Raw genomic sequence first — 23,129 nt, forward strand, 5'->3', positions numbered from 1 at the left:
TAATAAAATCAGCATCACTGCAAACAGTTACCTGGGAGAGAGGGTCACCCTGCTGGAGTCCTAATTTTTTATTTTTTATTTTTATTTTTTAAAAGATTATTTATGCACACAGTAGATCTGCCTGTTCTGTTCCCCACTCTGTCGCTGGTGAATCCTCTCACCCCCCCCCCACCTCTGGCCTGTACCCCAGTTCTTGTATGCAGAAATGAATAAATAAATCTTAAAAAAAAAAAAAGAAAGGAAAGCAAAGCACAGAACGGCGAAGTGGCTCCTCTGGTGGATTTGTGATTGAAAACTAAGATGCCCTCCCATTACAGGAAAACAGGTTGATCTGACTTATATGAGCAAAACACTGTTTCAGCCACTTAGAAGACATCTTGTTGAAATTATTTTAGAAATTGCTGATATGAATACATAGAAGTGCCCCGATAAAGACTTTAACCTCTTTTCAGAGTAAAAATCAGTGGAATCTGGAGTTACCTGGTGAAGGTCCACCACTTAATTCACAATGTGACCTAGAACTTCAGTTTTTTCCTCTAGCATGAAAACCCCCTTCCTGACTTGCATAGTGTTTGTAAGAATACAATGAGAAAATAGTTGTGAGAGAGCTTTATAGTGTAGCTCCTAAAATCTACCAGAGGACTGTTAGTAATGGTTTATTCCCAGCTACTGCTACAAGTAATCTGTTCGCTCAGTCACATTTGAAAAAATAAAAGGCACACACCAGATTGTAAGTATTCCCTGAAACAAAAATAAAAGTGCTCATAATTTCCCTACCTTGACAAACCAGACATTTGGGGTGTATTTTCTTTGTCCTGAAGCAAACATACCTTGTGCACCATTGCAATTAAAGAACAATATGTGGGTCTTGTTTTCCTCCAATTTATCATGTGTTATACTGCAGTGTTCATACCTAGCATTTAAGCGACCGCATACAGTTGCTGTGAGTAGCTATGAGCAGGACCCCAACTACTGAGATGTAGCCGTTTTGTTTTTCTTTTAGCTAATACCACAAAGAGCACCTTTGTGCATAAAGCCGTCCCCACCCCACCTCCCTTCAGTGATTTTTTTTTTAAAGATTTATTTATTTATGCATACAAGAACTGGGGTGCAGGTCAGAGGTGCAGGGTTGAAAGGATTCACCAGAGCCAGAGCGGGGAGCAGAGCAGGCAGACTGAGGAGGTACACTGCTGAGGGGAGCAGCGGGTGCGGCAGGAAAGGTCCGCGCGCCATGTGGGACCCTCCCCGGCGGCCGGGGATCGAACCGGCGCTGCAGAGGCTGCGGGCAGCTTCGCAGCCCAGGGCTCGGCCGCTGCGCCACCGGGGAGGCCCCCCCTTCAGTGAATTTTTAATGAAATGATTATTGGTCTTTCACGTCCCTGGTCACCAGTGAACAAACACATTTCCTTCCAAAGGGGCTGCGCCCGTTTACAACGCGACCTGCTGTTCGCGGGCCCATCAACTTCCCCTCCGTCCCGCCATGACGAGTATCGTTAAAAAAGGAAGTGTCTGTGCCTTCGCTAGTATCATTTGATAAACCGAACGTTGTATGGGACGTCATGTTGCGTTGCTGAAAGACATTTTATTTATTTATTTTTTTTTTAAATAGAGGCATGTTTTATTTATTTATTTATATGTTTGTTTGTTCGTTTATACATGCACTGGGTACAGTCAGAAGCGCGGGAGGGTGGGAGAATTCACCAGAGCCAGAGCGGGGAGCAGAGCAGGCAGAAGGACCGAAGTGCACTGCTGAAGGGAGCAGCGGGCGGCAGGAGAGGTCTGCGCGCCATGTGGGACCCTCCTCCGGTGGCCGGGGAGCAGCCGGGGATCGAACCGGCGCCGCAGAGGCCGCGCGCAGTTTCGCAACCCAGCGCTCAACCGCTGCGCCACCGGGGAGGCCCTGAAAGACATTTTAAACAATGATTTGTATTTAACGTGATCCAGCCAGTCACCCGTCTCCCGGCGGACACTGCACAGCCCCGCCGCGCAGCAGCTGAGGGCGGAGGCGCGCCACCCACCACGCGCCCCTCAACGCCCCAAACCGTCAGGGACCCGGATGCGGGTGGCGCGGGGAGCTCTCGGCGCGTGCGCACTGCGTTTTCCTCGCCCGCGCTGAGACGTCGCTTTTCAGACGCGTGGGAGGCGCGCGAGGACGCCGGGCGGCCGTGACATAGCGCAGGCGCACTTGCTGCCCGTGGATTGGTGGGGCTCTGAGGGTGGGCGCGGGCCGGCGGCGCAGGCGCACTGGCGGCCTGCCGGGTCCGGGCGCCTGCGCAGACGCGCTTCCTTCGGCGTCAGCCATGGCGGGGCAGGAGGACCCGGTGCAGCGGGAGATTCACCAGGACTGGGCGAACCGGGAGTACATTGAGGTCATCACCAGCAGCATCAAGAAAATCGCGGACTTTCTCAACTCGTTCGGTCAGCGGGCGAGCCGGGGAGGCGGGAGTGGGGAGGCCTCTGCGGCGGTTTGGCGGGGGCGCTGAGAAGCCCCGGGGGCTCAGCCCCGGAGCCCGGGGCCCCCCGCTTTTCGCTTCCTCTTCCAGCCCTGCCTTCCCCCCGGCCCGCCCCGGCCCGCCGGCTCCGGCCTGCCCCAGGCGGGGCTCCCCGGTGCCATCGCCGTCACCCGCACCCCGACCCCTCCGGGGGGCGCCTCGCCGCTCCCGCCCCGGCGCCGCCCCGGCCCTGCACCCTGAGTCATCACCCTGCAGCGTCCTGCTCCCCCGGCGCCCCTTCAGCCGCTGCTGTGGTGCGCGCCGGGCCGAGGGGGGCGGGCAGACGGGGCCGAGCGAGGGCCGGGGCGCGGGGGGCCGTGGGGGCAGCAGACGGGGCCGAGCGAGGGCCGGGGCGCGGGGGCCGTGGGGGAGAGCAGACGGGCCGAGCGAGGGCCGGGGCGCGGGGGGCGGTGGGGGGAGCAGACGGGGCCGAGCGAGGGTTGGGGCGCGGGGGGCCGTGGCCGCGGCGGTGCTGCGGGGCGCTCTGTCCGCCGAGGCGCTGTCGCTGCCAGGACAGGGTCGGCGCCCGCCGCGGAGCTGCAGCTTTATCAGAGCCCGTCCTGGGGCATGGCCTGCTCCCCACAGTCGCCTTCTGGCAGCGCTGAGCGGCGTCCTTCTGGACAGCAAGCTTTAGCAGAGGCCCCTGCTTAGGTCCCCCAAGTGTGGCTTCAAGGGAACTGGGCCCTGGGTCTGCCTAGGTTATCACAAGTGTGGGATGACATCCTTCTAGTCATCTTTTTCCAGTTAGTTTGCTTCTGTTCCACTGATGTAGTGATATTAAGCTAAAGTGCAGTACATCACACACACACACACACACACCCCTTTGTGAAGGCATTATTTTCTTGCTGGAGGACTGATGTGTCCTAGGGAGTATAAAGGTGACAGAGCAGTGGGGCCTCCCTGGTGGCGCAAGGGGTTAAGTCTCAGCACTATGAGTCTATCCACAGCCACTGCAGCACGAGTTGGATCCCTGACCCACAGGGCGCGGCAGGCCTCTCCTGTCTCCCCGCTGTTCCCCTCAGCAGTATATTTCAGTAGATCTGCCTGTTCTGCTCCCCACTCTGTCTCTGGTGAATCCTCTCTCACACACATATACACACACACCAACCTCTGGCCCACACCCCAGCTCTTGTGTGCATAAATAAATAAATCTTAAAAAAAAAAAAGTGACAGCAAGAGGTTTGTGGCAGAGCATTAACAAGGGATACTAGATATCAGTACAAGGCTCTCTGGCACTGTGGGGAGTGCAGAATAACAACTAACTATAACTAACTATTCCCTGCTTTCAAAGGATTTCTATTGGAAGGTGAAGTGGTGAGCACTTCATACCAAAGCAGAACATTGTTTCTGTATTGATTCATTTATATTCGGGGTGTATTTGCCTGTAATCCTGATGTGTCTTGTATGGTCCAGTGTGGGTGCCCATAGTATTAATGAGGGAAGAAAATAGTATGTCAGTGGCCCATGTTCATGTATGTAGCTTGCTGTGGCAGTGTTTGTAGCAGGGCGGGGAATCAAGACATCAGTCTTGTGGATCCTGCAGGTTTTTTTGAGGACTGTCAGTGAAGTGGTTTAAGTGAAAAAGTGGATTTGGAGACATAGAACAAGTCAAAGAGGCCAAACTCACTGATTTTGAGGCGCCAAAAACATTTGAGAAATACCTGTTTATCTAGATAGTTTGGGTTTACTCAGAGGTTTTGTTGTTTTAAGTTTGATGCAAACTCTGCCCATGCGAGTTCTCCTCCTTGCTTTCTCCTTTCCCAGAGAGCCAGTATGTATTGGAGGTTCTTCACAGTATTCTTTACTCATAATATCCCCTCAGGAAGGCTAGGTAAGAAAAACCAAAATAGTCCATGCTAGGGGAAGGTTGAAACAGTGACTGGATCACATTATTGAGTCTTTGGCTTAGTGTGGAGAGGGGGTGGAGAGCAGTTGGAAAGATTACTGATGAAGGGAGAGTTTTAACTTTAAAAAGCAAAATTAAAAGACTACTTAGCGGGTAGGAGTTAATATCTGATAGGTACACACAGAATATCCAAACTGTTAAGAACATTAGTTCAATCAATAAAACATCTAAAATATCAAATCCAGCTGAGGCTATTTTTCAAAACATAAAAGAGACCTAGCATGTCAGTCCCCCACGTTTGGATCTTGGTCCCGTAACAACTTCATTTTGGAGCACCGAATTATACTAATAAACTTTCAGTTCACATATATTTGTCTTTGATGTAAATCTTGGCATGTCACACTCACTAAATTTATTGTGAATAAGTCTTGGAACTGACTGACGTGGAAGAATTTGAGCTTAAATTGCATTTGTCAAAGAGAAATGTCTCTTGTTCTATAAGCAGGGAAAATCGCTTCTTGGCCTTTTGGTTAAGTTCAAGCATATAAGCAAGGAAATGCTGCTTTGAGACTTTATCAGATGTGAGGGAGTCACATTCTGTGATCAGGTAGAAATAAAGACTTTTCTTATTGGAGATTTTTAGCAAGTAGACCGAGGAAAGAGACACACAGAATTCCAGTCTTTAGGAGATGGAAGAAATGTCTTCCCTTAGCTTAGGCTATTATTGGTCCTTAAAGTAATAATAATTGCCTAATGTTTGGAGTAATTTGGTTTTTTTTTTTAAGATTTTGGAAAGTGAATTTACACCTTTGAAAGAAAAGCACAATTATTAGTAAAAAAAACAGTTGTGAAGCAGGATTAAAAGTTAGCAAGTTGACTTACTAGGCACACTGGAGGCAAGTTCCTGCCGCCCTCCAGTATGGCGATGCAGGAGTTTGGATCAAAGACCAACAGGCTGCCTGGCGGGATCCATCACAGGGCTGGCCTCAGGCACAGTCTTGGCCTTGGCCCAGGATGCCCCTGGGGCTGTATTTTTGCATCCTCAACCCTTAGCTTGGCCCCTCTGTTCTGTTGTGTTTACGTGGGGCCAGTGTAAAGGATATGACCTGGTGATGGGGAGATGCACGAGGAATGTGGGGGGACTAGAGGGCCTTCTGAGCCCTTAGAAAATGGCAGCGATCCTGTGCGCCCGCCCTGCCGCAGAGAGCCCGTGGGCCGCTGCTTGGAGAGGGAGCCGCTTTTCCGAGATGGCGCAGGGGTTTCTGAACAGCTTGTGCGCCGTGGGCTCAGCCAGGCCGAGCGGCGCTGCCAGCTCTGGCTTCCGTCCCGAGACCGAGGACCCCGGCCCTGATGACCGCCGGCGGTGGCGGGCGGCCCAGCGGGGCTTCAGCTGTGGTGGTGCTTGGGAAAGCGCACCGTCACAGGTGGTGACTTTGTGTTTTTACACTTTTTCTTTGGGGTCTGAGCTCATAGGTGCCGGGAAAACCAAAGAGTGTGGCTGTTTTAAGTCTCAGTCTCTGTGCTCAGCCAACAAAGACGGCGAGCCTGGTGTCCTCCAGGAGGCCTGCCTGTCGCTGTGAGGAAGGAAGGAAGAAGAGTAGGTGGACGTAGTGAGCACTCCTGAGAGACTCACTGCACAAGTAATTCAGGAGGAAGTGTGGGTGTTGGTTTTTGCACCACTAAGGTTCTGTGTGGAGAGCTCCAAGGACTTGCTGCCCGGTGACCGCATCTGTCCCCAGCGTCTGTGTCCACCGCATGAGCCCTGGGTGGTTGGCAGGGCGCGGTCCGGAGTGTAAGTGTGCCCTGGTTTCGTCTGTCCTGTTGCCGACAGCTATTGCCTGTGTTTGGTTGGAATCGATATGTATTTCATGGGCTCTGACCAGAATTTCTGAATTGAACATTTTAAATTTCTCAAGAGCGTTGATCCTAGTAGGCCAGTGTTGTTCCTGGACTCTGGTTCTGATTGGCGGAGCTGGGCCAGAACCACGGTCCAGGAAGGAAGCCCCCTCCCGCCACCCCGGCTTGCAGATCATTTTGGCGTGTCTCTTAGGGGGAGCGGCAGGCTGTCAGTGACAACATTCCTGCTCTTAGCAGCGTATATGATGTGCCTTTGAGCTTCTGGAAACCTGACTGGAGGAGATTGGGGAGGGGGGTGTCGTGCCCGGGAAAAGAGGGTGCTGAGAGGCTGCTGCTCCAGATGATCTGGAGTTAGAAACAACAGCCCTGGCAGATTAATAATAATCATAAGAATAATAATAGTAAGTTTAAAAGGAGAATGAGGAACGCCCAGAATAGGTAAATCCATAGGGACGGGAAGACTGGCGGTTGTCGGGGTGGGGGTGGGGGGTCGGTGGGCAGCCTGGGGAGGGAGGATCCTGCATGGGTAGAAGGTTTCTTTAGGGGTGATGCATGTGTTCAAAAATTCAGGTGGTGATGGCTGCACAACTCTGTGACTGTCCTGTACTTTAAGTCGGTGAACCTTATGGGATATAAATGATACACTTTTAACATATATTTTAAAAATAACGAAGAGCTGCAGTGAAGCTATAGATGCGGGAAGGATTTACTGTGGAAACAAAAAATAAATGAACTAGACAGTCGGGTCAGGCTGTGAGTACATTTTAAGAGCTGTGGGGAGTAGAGGACCCAGGTGTTCAGCAGGAAGGTGGCCGCGTGCCCTGGACCGCCGAATGGGAACGCGCGCCAGCCTGGGCGCTGAGGGAACTGGGTTCGGAACTCAGCGCTGCTGCTGCTGCTGCTGCTGCTGCTTATCCCCCCAGCGATTCAAAATTGGCCTGGATTTCCCCTCTGTAGTGTGAGTCACTCTGGGGCTGTCTCGTTCCACTCACATAGCAGAACCCATCTTTTTTTTTTAAAGAACCATCACTGTGCCAGGCATGGTGCTGGAGTGACAAAGCCGAAGAGGAGGTGGTGTCTGTCTTAGAGAAACTCGTTCCAGTGGAAGACACCTTGGGAATAAGTTGTAAATGACAAGAACATTAATATCATTTGGATTTGTAGGATGTACGTTTTCTCTTGTCAAATATTCTTCAAACTCGTCGTTTTTAACGGCATTTTTAGTAGTCTTTGTAGATACATCATACTTTTCCAGATCACTCCTACGTCATCATGGGGAACATTCTTGTCTGTGAAATCTTTATTCAAAGGGGGAAGTGATAACTCTAAGACCAAGTGCCTAGTAACTTACAGATCAGAACTTCAGCCCTACATGTTTAGGTTAATACAGAAGGGGGAGAATTATATCCATCTGGTAAATGATATCCTCTCGGCTTGGAAGAATATTTAAACACCCACAATGGGTAAGATTTGGATATAATGAAAGCTGAGCAAAATCAGGCTGTAGGAAGAGTTGTCAAAATGGGTGCTGAAGCGCTTTTGCATAACAGCCAGAGGAGAGATGACAAGGGGGTTGTGAGCTAAGCGTTGAATCACTGAGTGGGGGAGTGCCTGAGAGCAGATATTTTAGACTTCAAAATGAAGCTGGTTTTTGTTTTGAGGAAAAAAGTGAACTGGCAAGTAGGCAGGAAGAAAATTCAAATCTGCTTCCCCATCCAGCAAATCTGCTTCCCCATCCAGCAAAGGGAAGGGGTTTATATTGTTCTTGGGGAGAAAAAGGAGTTTAATTTTATTGGCTAAAAAGTGGAGTAAGAGCAAAGAAGTTTGGATTTGGCTGAAGTGTATTGAATAATTACAAATTGGTTCTTGTAGGGCCTCCCTGGTGGCGCAGGGGTAAAGACACAACCTATGAGGCTGTCCGCAGCCACTGCAGCACGGGTTCGAACCCTAGCCAGGGAGCTGCCCACATGGCTCAGCAGACCTCTCCTGACTCCCCGCTGCTCCCCTCAGCAGTGTGTTTCAGTCAATCTGCCTGTTCTGTTCCCCACTCTGTCTCTGGAGAATCCTCTCACCACCCCCATGCCTCTGGCCTGTACCCCAGTTCTTGTGTGCATAAATGGATAAATCTGTTTTTTTTTTAATAGAGGCATGTTTTATTTATTTGTTTGTTTTGTTTATACAAGCACTGGGTACAGTCAGAAGCGCGGGAGGGTGAGAGAATTCACCAGAGCCAGAGCGGGGAGCAGAACAGGCAGAAGGACCGAAGGACACTGCTGAGGGGAGCAGTGGGCGGCAGGAGAGGTCTGCGCGCCACGTGGGACCCTCCTCCGGTGGCCGGGGAGCAGCCGGGGATCGAACTGGTGCCGCAGAGGCCGCGGGCAGCTTCGCAACCCAGCGCTCAACCGCTGCACCACTGAGGAGGCCCTGGATAAATCTTTAAAAAACAACAACAAATTGGTTCTTGTAAAGAGGTTTTTCCAAATAACTGACTCCTGTTGGGACCCTGTCTGTCCCCCCCGACCCCAGTGCATTCCGGGCCAGCCCCCCATCCCCCCCATGCCCCACCTAGGCACTTCTTAGAAAGTGAAGATTATTGAGAGATACCCGAATGGCCGTGTTAGAGAAGGCGGTGGGAAATAGGCTGCCCAGAAATATTTTTCCCCCTTTGTGTTAAGAATAGTTGGAGAGAGAATAATCAGTAGTTTCTGTTAGAGAAGTTTGCAGAGGAAAAGGTGTTTTAGGGGAATGTAGGTTTCATTTGGGGTGCAATGGTGAAGGATGATTGGCAAAGGTAGAAGAGGAAAAGGACGTTGCTATTTTTCACAGATGGGCTGTGGGTTCCACAGAGTATCTGATGTTCTCTAAGTTTCCTCCTTCTGGAAGGCCCATGCAAACAATGAGGAAACATGAAGTGCCCTCCCCAATTGATGGCCTTGCTTGAGGCTTCCATGAGCTCCATGCACACCTCCCCTCCTTCTCCCCCTCCCCCCAGCCTCTGTTGCTTTTTTTTTTTTTTTTAAGATTTATTTATTTGGGTCTTCCCCAGTGGTGCAGTTGGTTGAGCGCAGTGCTGTGAAGCTGTCTACAGCCTCTGCAGCACGGGTTCGATCCCAGCCGGTGAGCGAGATACCCACATGGTGCAGCAGGCCTCCTGTCTCGCCTGCTGCTCCCCTCAGCAGTGTATTTCGTCAGTCTGCCTGCTCTGTTCCCCACTCTGTCTCTGGTGAATCTTCTCACCTTCCTGCACATCTGGTCTGTGCCCCGTTTCTTGTATACATGAATAAATAAATCTTTAAAAAAATAAATAAATAGAACTCATAATTTTAAAAAGATTTATTTATTTATGCATACAAGAGTTGGGGTACAGGTCAGAGGTGCGGGGGGGTGAGAGACAGAATGGGGAACGGAACAGGCAAACAGACTGAAATCCATTGCTGAGAGAACCAGTGGGGAGACAGGAGAGGTCTGTTGCGCCATGTGGGTAGCTCCTTGGCTGGGGATTGAACTCCTGCTGCAGAGGCTGCGGATAGCTTTATAGGTTGTGTCAACCCCTTGCGCCACCAGGGAGGCCCCTACTCTGTTGCTTTCTTGGCCTCTACTTTTCCTCTCTACTGAGATCGTTTTCTTCTGGTGTCATTGCGCCTCTCTTGAAACCCTTAGTTTGCCTCTTAGCAGGGCCACCTGTACAGCTTGGTGATTGAGTTTTCTGTGCTGCCATAACAGATGGCCACCCGGGCAGCAGCTCAGACCGCGTGTGCTTACTCCCGCACAGTCGTGCAGCTCAGAAGTCCAGCTCGGGCTCACTGGGCTAAGCTGGAGGTATCGGCGGGGCTGCCTTCTCTGGAGGCTCCTTGCTCGTTGGCTGTCGGGTGGGTGATGTGTTCGTAGGACTGGGGCCCTGTGTCCTTGATGGCGGTCAGCTGAGGCTGCTCCCGGCTTCTGAAGGTCACTCGCATGCCTTGCTCATGGCCCCCTCCCATCTGCAGAGCCAGACCCCGCTCGCACCCACTCTCTCCCCCACTTCCTCCTTCCTGTCTGCACGTGTGGATATGGCTGGATTGGGTCCCTCTGGATAGTCCAGGATGTTGAGACCTCTACATAACCTTCGTCACGAGCGCAAGTGCCTTGTCTTTTAGGGTAACATTCACGGGTTCTGGGGGTTAGGGCATGGGCATCTTTGGGGAGCCATTATTCCCCACCTGCCGCAGTTCACTGTAGGCACCTGTGCTCCTTCCCTCTCCTCTGCTTTGCCCAGCTGTTCCCTCTGTCGCTGCTGCCCCGTCACACCTCCTCCTCAGCTTCCGGGTGGTGTGGGGTATGTCTCTGTGTGTGTTGGGGGTGACGCTGATCCTGAACATCAGTCTCCCTTTACCAGATATGTCTTGTCGTTCAAGACTTGCCACGCTGAATGAGAAGCTGACAGCCCTCGAGCGCAGGATAGAGTACATCGAGGCCCGGGTGAGTGTGGGCTGCCTTCCGGGCTGGGCTGGGCGGAGCGCGGTCCACGCCAGGCCGGGAGCAGGTCAGGCTCGGGAGGTGGGGCGCCCGCCTGGGCTGGAGCCAGGCTGCTGGGACTCCTGGCCGCCTGGGGTCTAAAAGGGTTTTGCACCTCCTCTAATCCTTGAACTTACCTAAATGTCACCTTTCCTTTGACAGGTGACAAAAGGCGAGACCCTCACCTAGAACTCTGCCATGCCGCTGCTGGGGGGTTGCTTTACGGGACCCAGGCCTGCGTGGGAAAGGCCCCGGCAGCCTCCAGCGCCTTCCTCTCCTTAAAGAGCAACAGGGCTTATTCTTGTTTTCCTTTTTCAAAAGTGTGGCCTTTGGGCCGTGCCATGTCCGTCTGGGAGGATGATGTGGCATGTGGGGAGAAGTCCAGGGGAACTCTGGGAAACTGCATTAGGCGTTTTACCTTTACAGTCACATTTTGTAGAACTCCTTGTCAATGTATGTGCGATATTCAGAGCCCAAAGCCTGGGGGGGGTCTTCGTTTAGGGCCTCCCCACCTCACCTCTCACCCCCCAGACTTCCCTTACAGCTCTCCTTGCCGCTGCAGTGATTCTGTAAACAGTCTGTCTCCTCCCCACCTGTGGTCAGAGGCGGGAGGCCATCCTGGCGGGACACTCAGGCCTAGCAAGGTGATTGCCAGAATGTTGTTGCCGACCCCCAGTTTCTGGTCCTTTCGGGGAGGTCAAGGCCAGACCCCCACTTGAGGGAACATTTTCAGAGTTTTCTTTCTGTCACTTGGGATGTCTTGGCTGTCATATTTCCCCAATAAATTCCTCACCTTTATCTGACTGCTGTGATTGAGGGGAGAGTAGAGCCCGGGCCTGCCTACTGCAGACACCTGGTGGTGTTATTTGACATACAGCTCGTGGATGTGCTACTGATTCCAGGCCTGGCTGCTTTGCCCATGTTTGGACTTTCTGACTGATACATCCTGGGTTCCATCTGACCATTCAGTGACCCTTTGCCAAGGATTTCCTGTGCATGTGTGTCACACACCAGCAGCATACAGCAGAGTTGGGCATGGCGTATAGCGCAGTCATCTGTATAGCTTATCTGCAGACGATTAGTTTTCTGAAGTCCAAGCTAAATTACATTTCTTGTGAAGAGCAATTCATGTCAACAGCAGAGTCTGTAAAACGTCGTTCTAGCACCCAAAGCTTGCTGTAAATGCCCCGAGAAACAGGCATTCTACCTCCATGCAGTAGGTGAGCAGCAAGCTTACAGGGACTTAGATTTGTCCCAAGTCATGCTAAGTAAGTGTTGGGGATTTGAACCTTGACCTGCTGGACCCGGATGCTCTCACCAGTCTTCTCAGTGGGGTTACTCAGTACTTTGAACGTTGCCCCTTTATTTCAGGAAGCTAAGCCTTTGGGAACGTGCCTTGTTACTATGGGCCACGCCTCGTGGGGCAGGAAGCTGCCTGGGTCTAGGCCTGTTGCCAGCAGTCATCCTCTCCCACGCCTCCAGAGAAGGGCCTGCTCCACTGCCTCTGGAGCACGGGGCAGGAGCATGCTGGTGCCAGTGGTGACTCCACACAAATACAGCTCATGTGCAAAGGTGGCCGTCGAGTAGACTACGAGAGCGGGGAACTGCGGACTAGTGGGGTCTGCTCAGTCTCCTGGCGGCATGAGCCCCAATCTGACCTCCAGGCTGTCTAGCGGGAGATGGAAGGGAAAACTCCCGTTCTTTCATCAAAGTTCATCTTGGGTAAATCCCTCCGGCGAAACCTGGACTGAATTTTTTGGGGTCCAGCTAATCACCTTCCACGTGCTTTTGACGACCATCTCACAGCTGAATACGTCTCCTGTGCTTGCCCAATGCCTGGGAGCATTTTGAGGGTAGAGATGGCATCTTTATAAAAACAGCTGCTGGCTCAGGGTTGACTGTGTGCCAGGCACTGAGCACTTGGCCACTTAGCCCGGATTTTTATGGCAGGTACATTTTAAAACTGAGCAAAGGCTTGAAAAATACAAAGTTTGTGCAACATCATGTACCTGACTAGACCTGGAGTGAGACTCCGGGTGGGTGTGAATTTCAGACGGCACACAGACACAGGGTTGAAAAGATCCGCTTCCAGTTGCCCAAAATTCCTTCAGAGGAACAAGTTGGTTTGACAAATAGCCCTTGAGTGACCCCTGTGGACTGAGAGCGGACTCGGCCGACGCCTGCAGCAGACGCGGCGCAGCCCGTGGCGCTGTGTTTCCGTGGCGCCCGCGCCTCTGGTCTGCGGCGGTGAGAGCGCGCGTCCGGGGTGGTGTGCCGGGTCTCAACTAGCACATGTGCCCGGCATACGTACAGGAGCGCCAGAAATGGGGCGTTGTCAGCGCCCCGGGGGCTCCTGGGTGGCCGCGGCCCGGGCCGAGGGGTCGCGCTCGCGCTGGCGCGCAGGGTTTGTCCCTGTGACCCGCGGTGGATACAAGACAATTTCGGTTAATTGAAAAGAAGACAATTATTGGATATTAGCGAGAAGACAGCAAGAACCTTGACGGTCTTAAAGCTTCGCGGGGGCGGGGCGCGGAGAAAACGCAGTTTAACGGGGAACCCCCTGGCCGCCCTGCGGGCCCGCCCGGGCCCGGCTCCCGGCTCCGCCCGCGCCCGGCCTCCCGCCGCGCCTCCTGCGCAGGCCCCGCCCCGCCGCGCGCGCGCAGACCCGCCGCCCGGGCGCGCACGCCTTCCTCGCGGGGGCGCGCACGCACGCACGCCCCGCCCCGCGCGGCCCCAGGCGGCGAGGTCGGCCGGGCGGGCTCCGGGGGATGCCCCGGGGGCGGGGGCCGGGCGCGCGCCGGGGAGGACGCGCCCGCGGAGGGCGGCCGCGAGGAGCCCGGCCCGGGGGCGTCGGGCCCGGAGGAGCGCGGCCCGGACGCGGCGCGCGCGGGGCCGGCGATGGCGGCCGGGCGGCCGCGGCCGCTGCTGCGCTCGGTGAACTCGCGCGAGCCGTCCCAGGTCATCTTCTGCAACCGCAGCCCGCGCGTCGCGCTGCCCGTGTGGCTCAACTTCGACGGCGAGCCGCAGCCCTACCCCACGCTGCCGCCCGGCACCGGCCGCCGCATGCACAGCTACCGAGGTAGGCGGCCGGCGCCGACGCCCCCCGGGGCCCCCCGCCCTAGACCCCAGCCCCCCCACCCCCGCCCTAGCCCCCCCCCCCGGCGCCCCCACACCCCCGCCCTAGCCCCCCGCCCCCCACACCCCCCCCCCCCGGCGCACCCCCGCACCCCCAGCCCCCGGCGCCCCCCGCATCCCCAGCCCCCACCCGCCCGGACGGGCGCCCTCGCGGCGGGGCGGGCAGGGCCCGGCCGAGTCACGTGCGCGCTGCGCCCCGACGGCCCGGGTGGGCGGCCCCGCGGAGCCCGGCGGGGCGGGGACGGGCGCGAACCCCGGACTCGGGAGCCGGCGCCTGCGGGAGCCCCGCGGGAGCGGCCGGGCCCTGGGGAGTGCGGCGGCGTCTCCCAGGGAAGATGGGCCGAGTCGCGCGGGCGAGGGGCGCTGCGCACCCCGGGACTGGAGCCCAGGGTTCTGGGCTGAGCGAACCCGGCCGACGCCTGCGGGAGGAGCGAGGGGCGCGGCGGGGCGGGGCGGGGCGGGCGGCTTCTCCCGGGGCGGGCTCTGGCGGGTTTTGGGGACGGGACCTGGCCGGACAGACGGACAGACGGAGCCGCTCGGGGGAGCCCCGCGCCTGGGGCAGAGGCGGCCCCGCCTGCTCGCGGCGGCCCCCAGGGGCGCTTCTCCCGCTTGGGCACCGAAGCTGCTTCTGCCCCAGCATCGAGCCTCACGCCCGCGCCCTCGTGGCAGGTGGGGGAGACCCACGCCGTCCAGGGGGGCATTTTTGTCGGCTCCTGCTCTGGCTGGGAGATGTGCGGGTTGTGTTCTGTGCCGCTCCTCGGGCCTGATTCAGTAGGAAATTCTTTTTTTTAATATTAAGAAAATACTGTTGCTTTTTTTCACTGAACGATGACATCCAGGCGGACATAGCTGGGAGTGACCCTCAGCAGGGGCGTGAATGCTGGGGACTTTTGGATGATCCAAAGAACATCCCTCTCCAGCAGCGGCCCCGCCCTCCTGCAATCCCAAAGCTTCTGGGGGACACCACGGGCCAGTCCTTGGTCAGGAAAAGGCATCTCTGGTGTGTCCCAGACGATAGGGATTTTTTTTTTTTTGGTGGGACCCTCGCCGGCGGCCGAACCGGCGCTGCAGAGGCCGCGGCAGCCTCGCAGCCCAGCGCTCAACCGCTGCGCCACCGGGGAGGCCCGATAATATGAAATTTTTAAGAAATTTCGGTGTGAATGGACTTCGCATGACCCACGTTGTGTCACTGGACTGTGCACTTACACGTGGCTTCAGTGGCCGTTTTGTTATGCATGCTTTATTACATTAAAAAATATTACCACTTTAAATTTCTTACATCCTCCAGTATGTTTTGTGCCTCGGGCCCACACACTGCATTTATTCTGAGACAACCTCCCGCGTCCTTAAACAGAATCTTAAGCCTGGGGATTTGCTTCCTTCCTCCGCCCCAACTCCTGTCGTGTACACAGATCTTAGGGTTTGATAGGTTTTGAGAAACTTAACACCACCAAGATCAAGGTTTAGGCTAGAGGGTTTCCCTCACTCTGGATACTTCCCTCCTGCTTCCACTCAGTCCTCTCCCTCCCAGAGGCACCCACTGCCGACTTTTCATGCTCTACATTAATTTTGCCTGTTCTTAAGAATGTACCCCTTGGTTCCTTTCAGTACGATGTTTTTGCACCTCATTTTTGAGAAGCACAAACTTGAGGAGTCGGTGTCCTTTCTTTCGGTTAGTTTGCAGTGATGGGTGTGATTTGCTTCTGCTTTTCTGCCACTGAAGTGTGGTGTCTGCCCACTGTTAGCTGTGCCTGGCGCAAGTCATTTGGTTTTTTCAGACCCATCCTCATCTGCAAATGGATCTACTGTGAGGGTTGAAGGAGGTAATTGTTGGAGGGGCTTTGTATGCTTAAGTGAAGAGGGCACTGCTTACCTTTGGCGAATGACTAACAGGTGAATGTGGTGTCTTCCCGGGAGAGGAAAGAAAGAGGTGTGTGGCTACTGACAGCCTCTGCTTCTCTTAACAGGTCACCTCTGGCTCTTCAGAGATGCTGGGACCTATGATGGGCTTCTGGTTAACCAGACTGAGTTATTTGTACCATCTCTCAATGTTGACGGACAGCCTATTTTTGCCAACATCACACTGCCAGGTACCGTTCATTCTCCTGAAAGATTGAAAAGCTAAGGCTGGTGTGTATAAGCAGAGGCCAGTGTGCTTGAAGGAGCTGAGCCCTTACTGATTTCTGCCTGATGCCAAGGTGTCCCAACCTTTCTGCATCCTGTTCTCCACCATCCTGTTGTCCAATCTTTCTGCATCCTATTCTCCAGTTCCATGCGATGGAAGTGATTAATATTGATTTGCTCTGTATTGACCAAAGATTTTTGTGTTTCGAAAGCTCTCTGGCCTTCTTAGAGGTGGGCTGAATTAAAATCCCTGTTGGATTGTAAACCTCTGTAGGATTAATGAATTAAGAATTATTTTGTTTCCCTGACCTTAGAACTGAAATGTACCTGAGGTCTCAGGAGGAGGCCAAGGTGTGGGGAATGAGCTATCTTGACTTATTTATGACTCGTGTTGTGTTTTTCTATGTTATGTAATCCAGTCAAGCTCAGTACCCTGCATGGAATTGAACATTAGCACCACAGTTTGCTATTTATTGAAAACCCTAAGAAGCTGATGTACTTGTGGGTGGAGAAAAACCCGAATGCCTGCAGCTTCATGGGGGGCGGGGGTCACACTGATTTGTGGAAGTGGGTCTGCAGAAATAAGCACTGGTCAGTTAAATGCAGTCAGTTTTGCCTTACAGATACCTTAAAGCGTAAGTTCCCCGATGACTTTTAAGTAGGATCTGAGTTACTCCAAAATCCACCTGCACCCTGTTTTGGTATTGCTAGATGACACCCCAAACTCGCAGCAGCCACCTTCCTTGTCCATAGTTCTGCAGCGTGGCTGAGCTGAGCTGGTGGCCGTTCTGGTCCCTGGTGGTCCGTGGTATGCCGGCCTTCCGGGGCAGGTTGGCTGGGGCCCGCCTCTCCCCTTGGAGTCTGCGGCCCTCCCTCTCTGTGGTTCCTCCCCCTGCGTAGCTTAGGGCTTCTAAGAACTTGAAGGGGACATGGCCAGGCTTTCTTAGGACTTCTGCTCAGAATTGCCTTAGTATCACTTCACCTTCAGTTCCTTCCAGTAAATCGCAGACCCAGCCCACTTTCAGGGGAAGTTCCTTCCCAAGGTCAGGAGTGCACAGGTAGCACAGGCGCACAGCGCAGGCACAGAGCCCGGCCGGTGGGCACCGAGGAATAGCCCGGGCGGGCAGAGCCTCTCGCAGCTTCCGGACCCCGAGACCCCAGTCTGCGCCTGAGGATTCGGTTTTCTGCCCCTACAGTGTACACCCTGAAAGAGCGATGCCTCCAGGTGGTCCGAAGCCTCGTCAGGCCCGAGAATTACAGGAGGCTGGACATCGTGCGGTCGCTCTACGAAGACCTGGAAGACCACCCGAACGTGAGGAGAGACCTGGAGCGGCTGACGCAGGAGCACCTTGAAAGCCAGCGCCTGGCCGGGGAGAGTGAGGACGCGCCCTGAGCCCGCCCTCTCCAGCGGGCTTGGGATGGCGCTGCCCGGCGCGGCGCTGGTCTGGTCGGCATGGCCCGGCCTCATCCTCGAATGACCGCCCATGACCTCTGCGCTTGCAGGTGTCCAGGGCCAGTACCGCAGATGGGCTTAATGCCTGCCCTTTCGGGACGTATTCACCAAGGGGAAGTCATGGCGGTTTTGCTTCCTAGTAAGTCAGGAGAGTTTCTGAGGACTTTGTGCAACTCAGAACCGCGGCCTGTGCTATGCCAGTAGGAAGCAGCAGCAGCTGCCTGCGGTGGCTGGTGACGAGCCGCCTCCCGCTCTGGGGAGAGGAGACGTCAGTGAGGTCGGACAAACCTGTCTCCTCTTTGAGGCCCCAGTGCCTCGCACATCATGAGCCTTCGGTCTGTTTGTCGAATGAACAAACCAGTGGCTACGCTGGTGGAAAGTGTTTGGGGATGTTGGCTTTTTTTGTTATGGGGGAGGGGGGCTACCATAAGCAGATGTTTTAAAGGGAACCATTTTTATAGAAAGCGCCTTTTGTAATTTTCTATACTTTGTGTTTCCTCCATCTGTGCTCGTCACAGTGCTGTCTTAGCTCTGTTTCTCGGCCAGGAGGAGCTTTGTGCAGCCACTGCGATGAGAGCTGTTTTCTGTGACATCTGCCCAGAAAACAGGAGAAGGCAGCGTCCTCTTGCTTGCTTCTAGTAGCAAGGAGCCACTACTGTATTGTAAATAAGTTTTATCAAATGTGAATGTCTGTCCCTTTTTGCAAATCTGTGATGTTTCTGTTTGGTTCAGCATTTTCAGTAGGCAAGATGTGGGGACACTTTGCACCTGGCCACAGAAGCGCCCCATGCCCCCACCTCTGGGAGGCTGCACCCGACACAGCATCCAGAGAGCACCCTGCAGTGTGTTACACTTTCATGAAGGGGCAGATCCTTCCTTGCAGACTGCACTTAAACTCATGACTCAAATTCATACTAGCAGGCTGCTGCTCTTATTTTTTTGGCAGGGGGCCGGGGGTGGTAATTGATAAATAGTTTAGAAAAAAAATTCCCCAGTAAAGAAAATGCTGGAAAACACAGAAAAGTGAAAAAGAAGAAAGATGGCTAAGGTAGATTGCTTAAACACTAAACGTTTTGAACTGGCACCCTCATTTAGGGCACCTTTTGGTTGCTTGATTTTCACCCAGGTGAAAACACCGTCCAGGTGTAGCTCTGTATTCTACTTCCTCATTAAACTTTAGAGCTGAAATATTTTCCCCTGATGTTACGAGCTTTTCCCAGGCACACGCACAGCCTTCCTTTCAGAAGTAGCGTGGGGCTGTGGGCCTCCTGGGTTGCTTCTGCTAACCACGGGCTTAGCTCCTGTGCTCTGAGTCCTGGGAACTGAAGGAAGCCGAGGCCTCCCGGCTCTCCCCGTCTACTTGAAATTTCGCCGCGTCCTGTCCCCTCTTTCGACATTCCACCAAGAAGTTGGCCTTTTCTTTGAAGTATGTTGTAGTACTCGTTCTGTGACACGCCTGTCAGTAGTTATTTTTGGTTGTTGAAGTGTTGGGTAGGGAAGCAAGGCTGGCATCGGAACACCGCTGTCGGAGGCCGGGGTGAGAGACGCGGGGGTTAAGGAATCCGCGGGTGCTGGACTGGCTCGGTATCGTTTTATTGTTTAATCCCGTCTTCATGTCCAAATGAGTTTGCGTGTCCCTCTTGTTAGAACATGCAGCGTGAAGACTGTGTTTTTGTGTTGTCCAAGGAAGACGGGAAACCTGTGGCATGAGTGATACCTTTCCTTCCTTGAAATCTTATGAATGTGTTTCTACATTCCTAGGAGAAATAAATGTATTTCTCTTAAGAGATGGATGTTTTCTGTTTTGAGTTACAAAGGAAGCTGTTCTTTAATATATTAAATGGTGCCCAGTGAAGGAAGTGGGTGGGTGTGTCGTGGTGTTATTTTAACCGACCTCTTCTTGAGAGTTGTGAAAGCTGTGTTAGTTTAAGGCTTAGGCTGGGGGCGGGGAGGCGAGCAGACGCAAACAGCCACCTTCACTCTCAGCCCCTCCTCCTTCCAACATGTGATTTTTTTTTTTAAATATCATTTCTTTTAATTTTATTTTTCTCCTGAAATTCCTTGTAAAAAACTTAAACATTTCAGAAAAGTATTCACATCAGCAACAACGTTTTTTTTCAAAAAAGGATTTATTTATACAAGAACTGGGGTACAGGCCAGATGTGCGGGAGGGTGAGTGGACTCACCAGAGACAGAGCAGGGAACAGAACAGGCAGACTAAAGAAATACACTGCTGAGGGGACCAGCAGGCGAGACAGGAGAGGTCTGCCGCACCATGTGGGTATCTCCATGGCTGGCCAGGATGGAACCCTCATTGCAGGGACAGCTTCACAGTGCTGCGCTCAACCGCCTGCACCACCAGGGAGGCCCAACAAAGTTGTTTGGTTTTTTTAAAAGGTTTATTTATTTATACAAGAACCGGGGTACAGGCCAGATCCACAGGAGGGTGAGAGGATTCACCAGAGACAGAGTGGGGAGCAGAACAGGCAAACTGACAAAATACACTGCTGAGGGGAGCAGCGGGCGAGACAGGAGAGGTCTGCTTCGCCATGTGGGACCCTTGCCAGCCGCGTGGGATTGCACCAGTGCTGCAGAGGCTGCAGATAGCTTCATAGCGCTGCGCTCAAAGGCCTGTGCCACCAGGGAAGGCTGAAAGTTTTTTTGTTAACCCATAAAAACAGAAGCAACCTTGGGCCTCCCGGGTGGTGCAGAGGGTTAAGCGCAACGTTGTAAAGCTGTCCACAGCCACTGCACTGCACTCCTGGGCTGGCCAGGGAGATACCCACATGGCGCAGCAGACCTCTGCTGGCTCTCCCGCTGCTCCCGTCAGCAGTGTGCTTCAGTCTGTCTACCTGTTCTGTTCCCTGCTTTGTCTCTGGTGAATCCTCTCACCTCCCAAACCTCTGGCCTGTGCCCCAGTTCTTATATGCATAAATAAATAAATCTTTTAAAAAAAAAACAAAACAGAAACAACCTTAACAGACACCTAAGAAGAAGTACAGATGGCACCAAAGCATCAGAAAAGATGCTCCAGGTCATCTGCCATCAGGGAAAGACAAAACAACGAGGCATCTGTCCACACCTTTTAGAATGGCCAAAATCTGGGCCTCCCTGGTGGCGCAAGGGATTAAGTCTCAGCACTAAGAAGCTACCTGCAGCCATTGCAGCGTGGGTTCAATCCCCGGCCAGGGAGCTGAACCACATGGCACAGCAGACCTCTCCTGTCTCCCCGCTGCTCCCCTCAGCAGTGTATTTTAGGAGATTCGCTTGTTCTGCTCCCCACTCTGGCTCTGGTGAATCCTCTCACCCCCACACCTCTGGCCTGTACCCCAGTTCTTGTATGCATAAAATAAATCTTTAAAAAAAAAAAATAGAATGGCCAAAATCCAGGATACCAATAGCAGGATTCAGAATGGCAAGAAACTCAGGTGGGAAAGTGCAACACAGAACAACCACGTGGGAAGACAGTTTAATCCAAAACTAAACCTCCTCTGACCACATGATCAGCAATGCTCACTCCCAGGATTGCCGAACGCCATTCCGAGTCACTGGGGGACAGGCCAGATGTGCGGGAGGGTGAGAGGATTCACCAGAGACAAAGCGGGAAACAGAAGAGGCAGACTGATGAAATGCACTGCTGAGGAGAGCAGCAGGCAAGTCAGGAGAGGTCTGCTGCGCCATGTGGGTCACCTCCCTGCCCGGGGATCAAAGTCGTGCTTGCAGTGGCTGCGGACAGCTTCATGGGTTGCATCTTAACCCCTTGCGCCATCAGGGAGGCCTTAACTGTGGTTTTAACAGGACTCAACTTTGTGTTCTCTGCCCGAAGGGTGGGACAGCACACGTTACTTGAGTAGTTGTGCTCCTTGACATTTATTCAAAGGAGTCGAAAACTTGTTTCCACACAAAACCCTGCAGGTGGATATTCCGAGCGGCTTTATTCATCATTGCCAAGGTTTGGAAGCAGCCAAGCAGGTGAAGGGATAAGCTGGGGTTTCTCCAGACCGTGCGTTTTGTTATTTAGTGCTAAACAGAAGTGCACTCTCAACCGTGCAAAGACACAGAAGCTGAGGTGCGGATAACCATAACTAAGTGAAAGAAGCCGATCTGAAAAGGTTACTTAGCATTTGATCTCAACTACGTGACATTTTGGAAAAGGCCACACTGAGGAGTAAAATAAGATCAGTGGGTGCCGGTGTTGAGTGGGGGAGGGGAGGGCGACTGGGCAGCGCACGGAGAGTTCGGGGCGGTGACACCACTCTGGGATACGGCGGGCGGCGGGGGCGGGCGAGTAGAAGCGGTCAGTGCACACCCGGGAAGAGGGTGCCCAGGCTAAGAGGAAGCCTAGGGCACGCTGCGAACGCCGCACAACGTTGAGTCAGGGTGGGTTCATCCGTTGTAACCTGTGCACCGTGTGGTGGTGGGGGCGAGGGGTTCATGCTGTGAACCTTAAACTGCTCTAAAAATAAAGTCTATTCTAGTAAAAATCTGAAACGGTCCGTGTTCATGTTCCCGTGCTCTCGGAGAGGGCGCTGGACTAGGAATCTGCACGGGGCAGGGAAGATGTCAGAGCTTTTCAGGGCCTCTCTCACCAGCTTTCTGCACCCCGTCCTAGCACTGCAGTCCCAGTCTAGTCCCTGGGGTACCTGGCACCCCTGCAGTATTCCCCTAAACGCCCTGTCCCAAGTGGACATTTTCCTGGGGCTACACACGCGCGCACGCACACACATGCACACACACTGGCTGATCACAGGAGGGTGAGCCCTATCTGTGACTGCATAAAGGAATGCAGCAACTCCTCCATGCGTTAGAGACAAAGCCACCACACTTGTTTCAGGAATTGGAACAGGAAACCCCAGGAGGGCACAGGTCAGTGAACACACCAGCAGATGCCATTCTCGGTCCGCACTCCTCAGGCAGAAACCGGGATTGTTCAGTTGGCAGGAGTTGTGTCCTGTGCACACCTTGGTGAAGATGGCGGCACAGCCAGGGCGCCACAGCGAGCGGCTGCCTCTTCAGACGGACAGAAGGGAGGCTGCTGGGGCAACAGCCCGGCTTAGCAGCCCGCCAGGGAGGGACCCCAGAGGACGGCTGGCACTTGCGGGAGGGTGAGCACCCACGAGACCCAATACCCCAGCCCGCTGAGTGCGGGGTCCAGAGGCACCGGCTGACACTGACAGGGAGGGTGGCCCCTGTCTTGGAGTAACTGGGGAAGAGGGGGGACTTGTGTGGCCCGGGGTGCCCCGGGACAGCAGCTTTCTAGATATGGGTTTACGGTTCTCCTTGAGGCTCTGGTGGCTACAGGAAGCAGACCCCGGCGCTGGAAGTAAAAGCGCAGGGTGAGGTGAAGACATTGGCCCAGTGAAGCTCGAAGCTCCTGAATAAGCCGTTACAAAGGCAGAGGGAGGCGCTGGGTTGCGCGGGGCGCCTCAAACCCCGGCACCTTCGTGAGCGAGGAGGCCACTCTGGGGGCTCCAGCGTGGTCCCCAGAAAGACCCCCGGGAGCAGCGGGGGCTTCCCCCTCCCGGCCTCCACACGGGCGTGCAGCCCGGCTCGCGTCCACGTGAGGCGGCGGCCCTGAAACCCCGGCAGGGCGGGGGGCGGGGGTGCACCCCAACTCCCTGGGGACAGAAGCGCCTGCACCTCCTCCCCTGACCGTCCTGCGAGGGAGATGTCAGCGCAGGGGCTGTGCGCGGCTTCAGCGCGGGCTGGGGGCGTCTCCCGAGGCTTG

The 23,129-nt window shown here is 54.1% G+C and overlaps 2 protein-coding genes across 2 annotated transcripts; both read left to right on the top strand.

The window, feature by feature from the left end:
* Positions 1-2,259: 2,259 nt before the first annotated feature.
* On the top strand, positions 2,260-12,855 carry BRK1 (BRICK1 subunit of SCAR/WAVE actin nucleating complex). Its single transcript, XM_037522640.2, has 3 exons — positions 2,260-2,418; positions 10,571-10,653; positions 10,852-12,855. The coding sequence occupies exons 1-3, from the start codon at positions 2,301-2,303 to the stop codon at positions 10,876-10,878; spliced, it is 228 nt and encodes a 75-aa protein (XP_037378537.1). The 5' UTR covers positions 2,260-2,300; the 3' UTR covers positions 10,879-12,855.
* A 619-nt stretch (positions 12,856-13,474) lies between these two features.
* On the top strand, positions 13,475-21,627 carry VHL (von Hippel-Lindau tumor suppressor). The gene is made up of 3 exons (XM_037522666.2): positions 13,475-13,768; positions 15,792-15,914; positions 17,145-21,627. Exons 1-3 carry the CDS (start codon positions 13,588-13,590, stop codon positions 17,339-17,341), a joined length of 501 nt encoding a protein of 166 aa, XP_037378563.1. The 5' UTR covers positions 13,475-13,587; the 3' UTR covers positions 17,342-21,627.
* The last annotated feature ends 1,502 nt before the right edge of the window (positions 21,628-23,129 follow it).

This window comes from Talpa occidentalis, unplaced genomic scaffold (assembly GCF_014898055.3).
Source record: "Talpa occidentalis isolate TD23 unplaced genomic scaffold, MPIMG_talOcc4v2.1 talOcc4.10, whole genome shotgun sequence".
Classification (NCBI taxonomy): Eukaryota; Metazoa; Chordata; class Mammalia; order Eulipotyphla; family Talpidae; genus Talpa; species Talpa occidentalis.

Bases quoted from the DNA above. Each gene is read 5' to 3' on its own strand.
- BRK1 (XM_037522640.2), top strand. From the start codon at position 2,301: ATGGCGGGGCAGGAGGACCCGGTGCAGCGGGAGATTCACCAGGACTGG. The intron at 2,419-10,570 runs GTCAGCGGGCGA...TCCCTTTACCAG, and splicing joins GGACTTTCTCAACTCGTTCG to ATATGTCTTGTCGTTCAAGA. The intron at 10,654-10,851 runs GTGAGTGTGGGC...TTCCTTTGACAG, and splicing joins TAGAGTACATCGAGGCCCGG to GTGACAAAAGGCGAGACCCT.
- VHL (XM_037522666.2), top strand. From the start codon at position 13,588: ATGGCGGCCGGGCGGCCGCGGCCGCTGCTGCGCTCGGTGAACTCGCGC. The intron at 13,769-15,791 runs GTAGGCGGCCGG...TTCTCTTAACAG, and splicing joins CCGCATGCACAGCTACCGAG to GTCACCTCTGGCTCTTCAGA. The intron at 15,915-17,144 runs GTACCGTTCATT...CTGCCCCTACAG, and splicing joins TGCCAACATCACACTGCCAG to TGTACACCCTGAAAGAGCGA.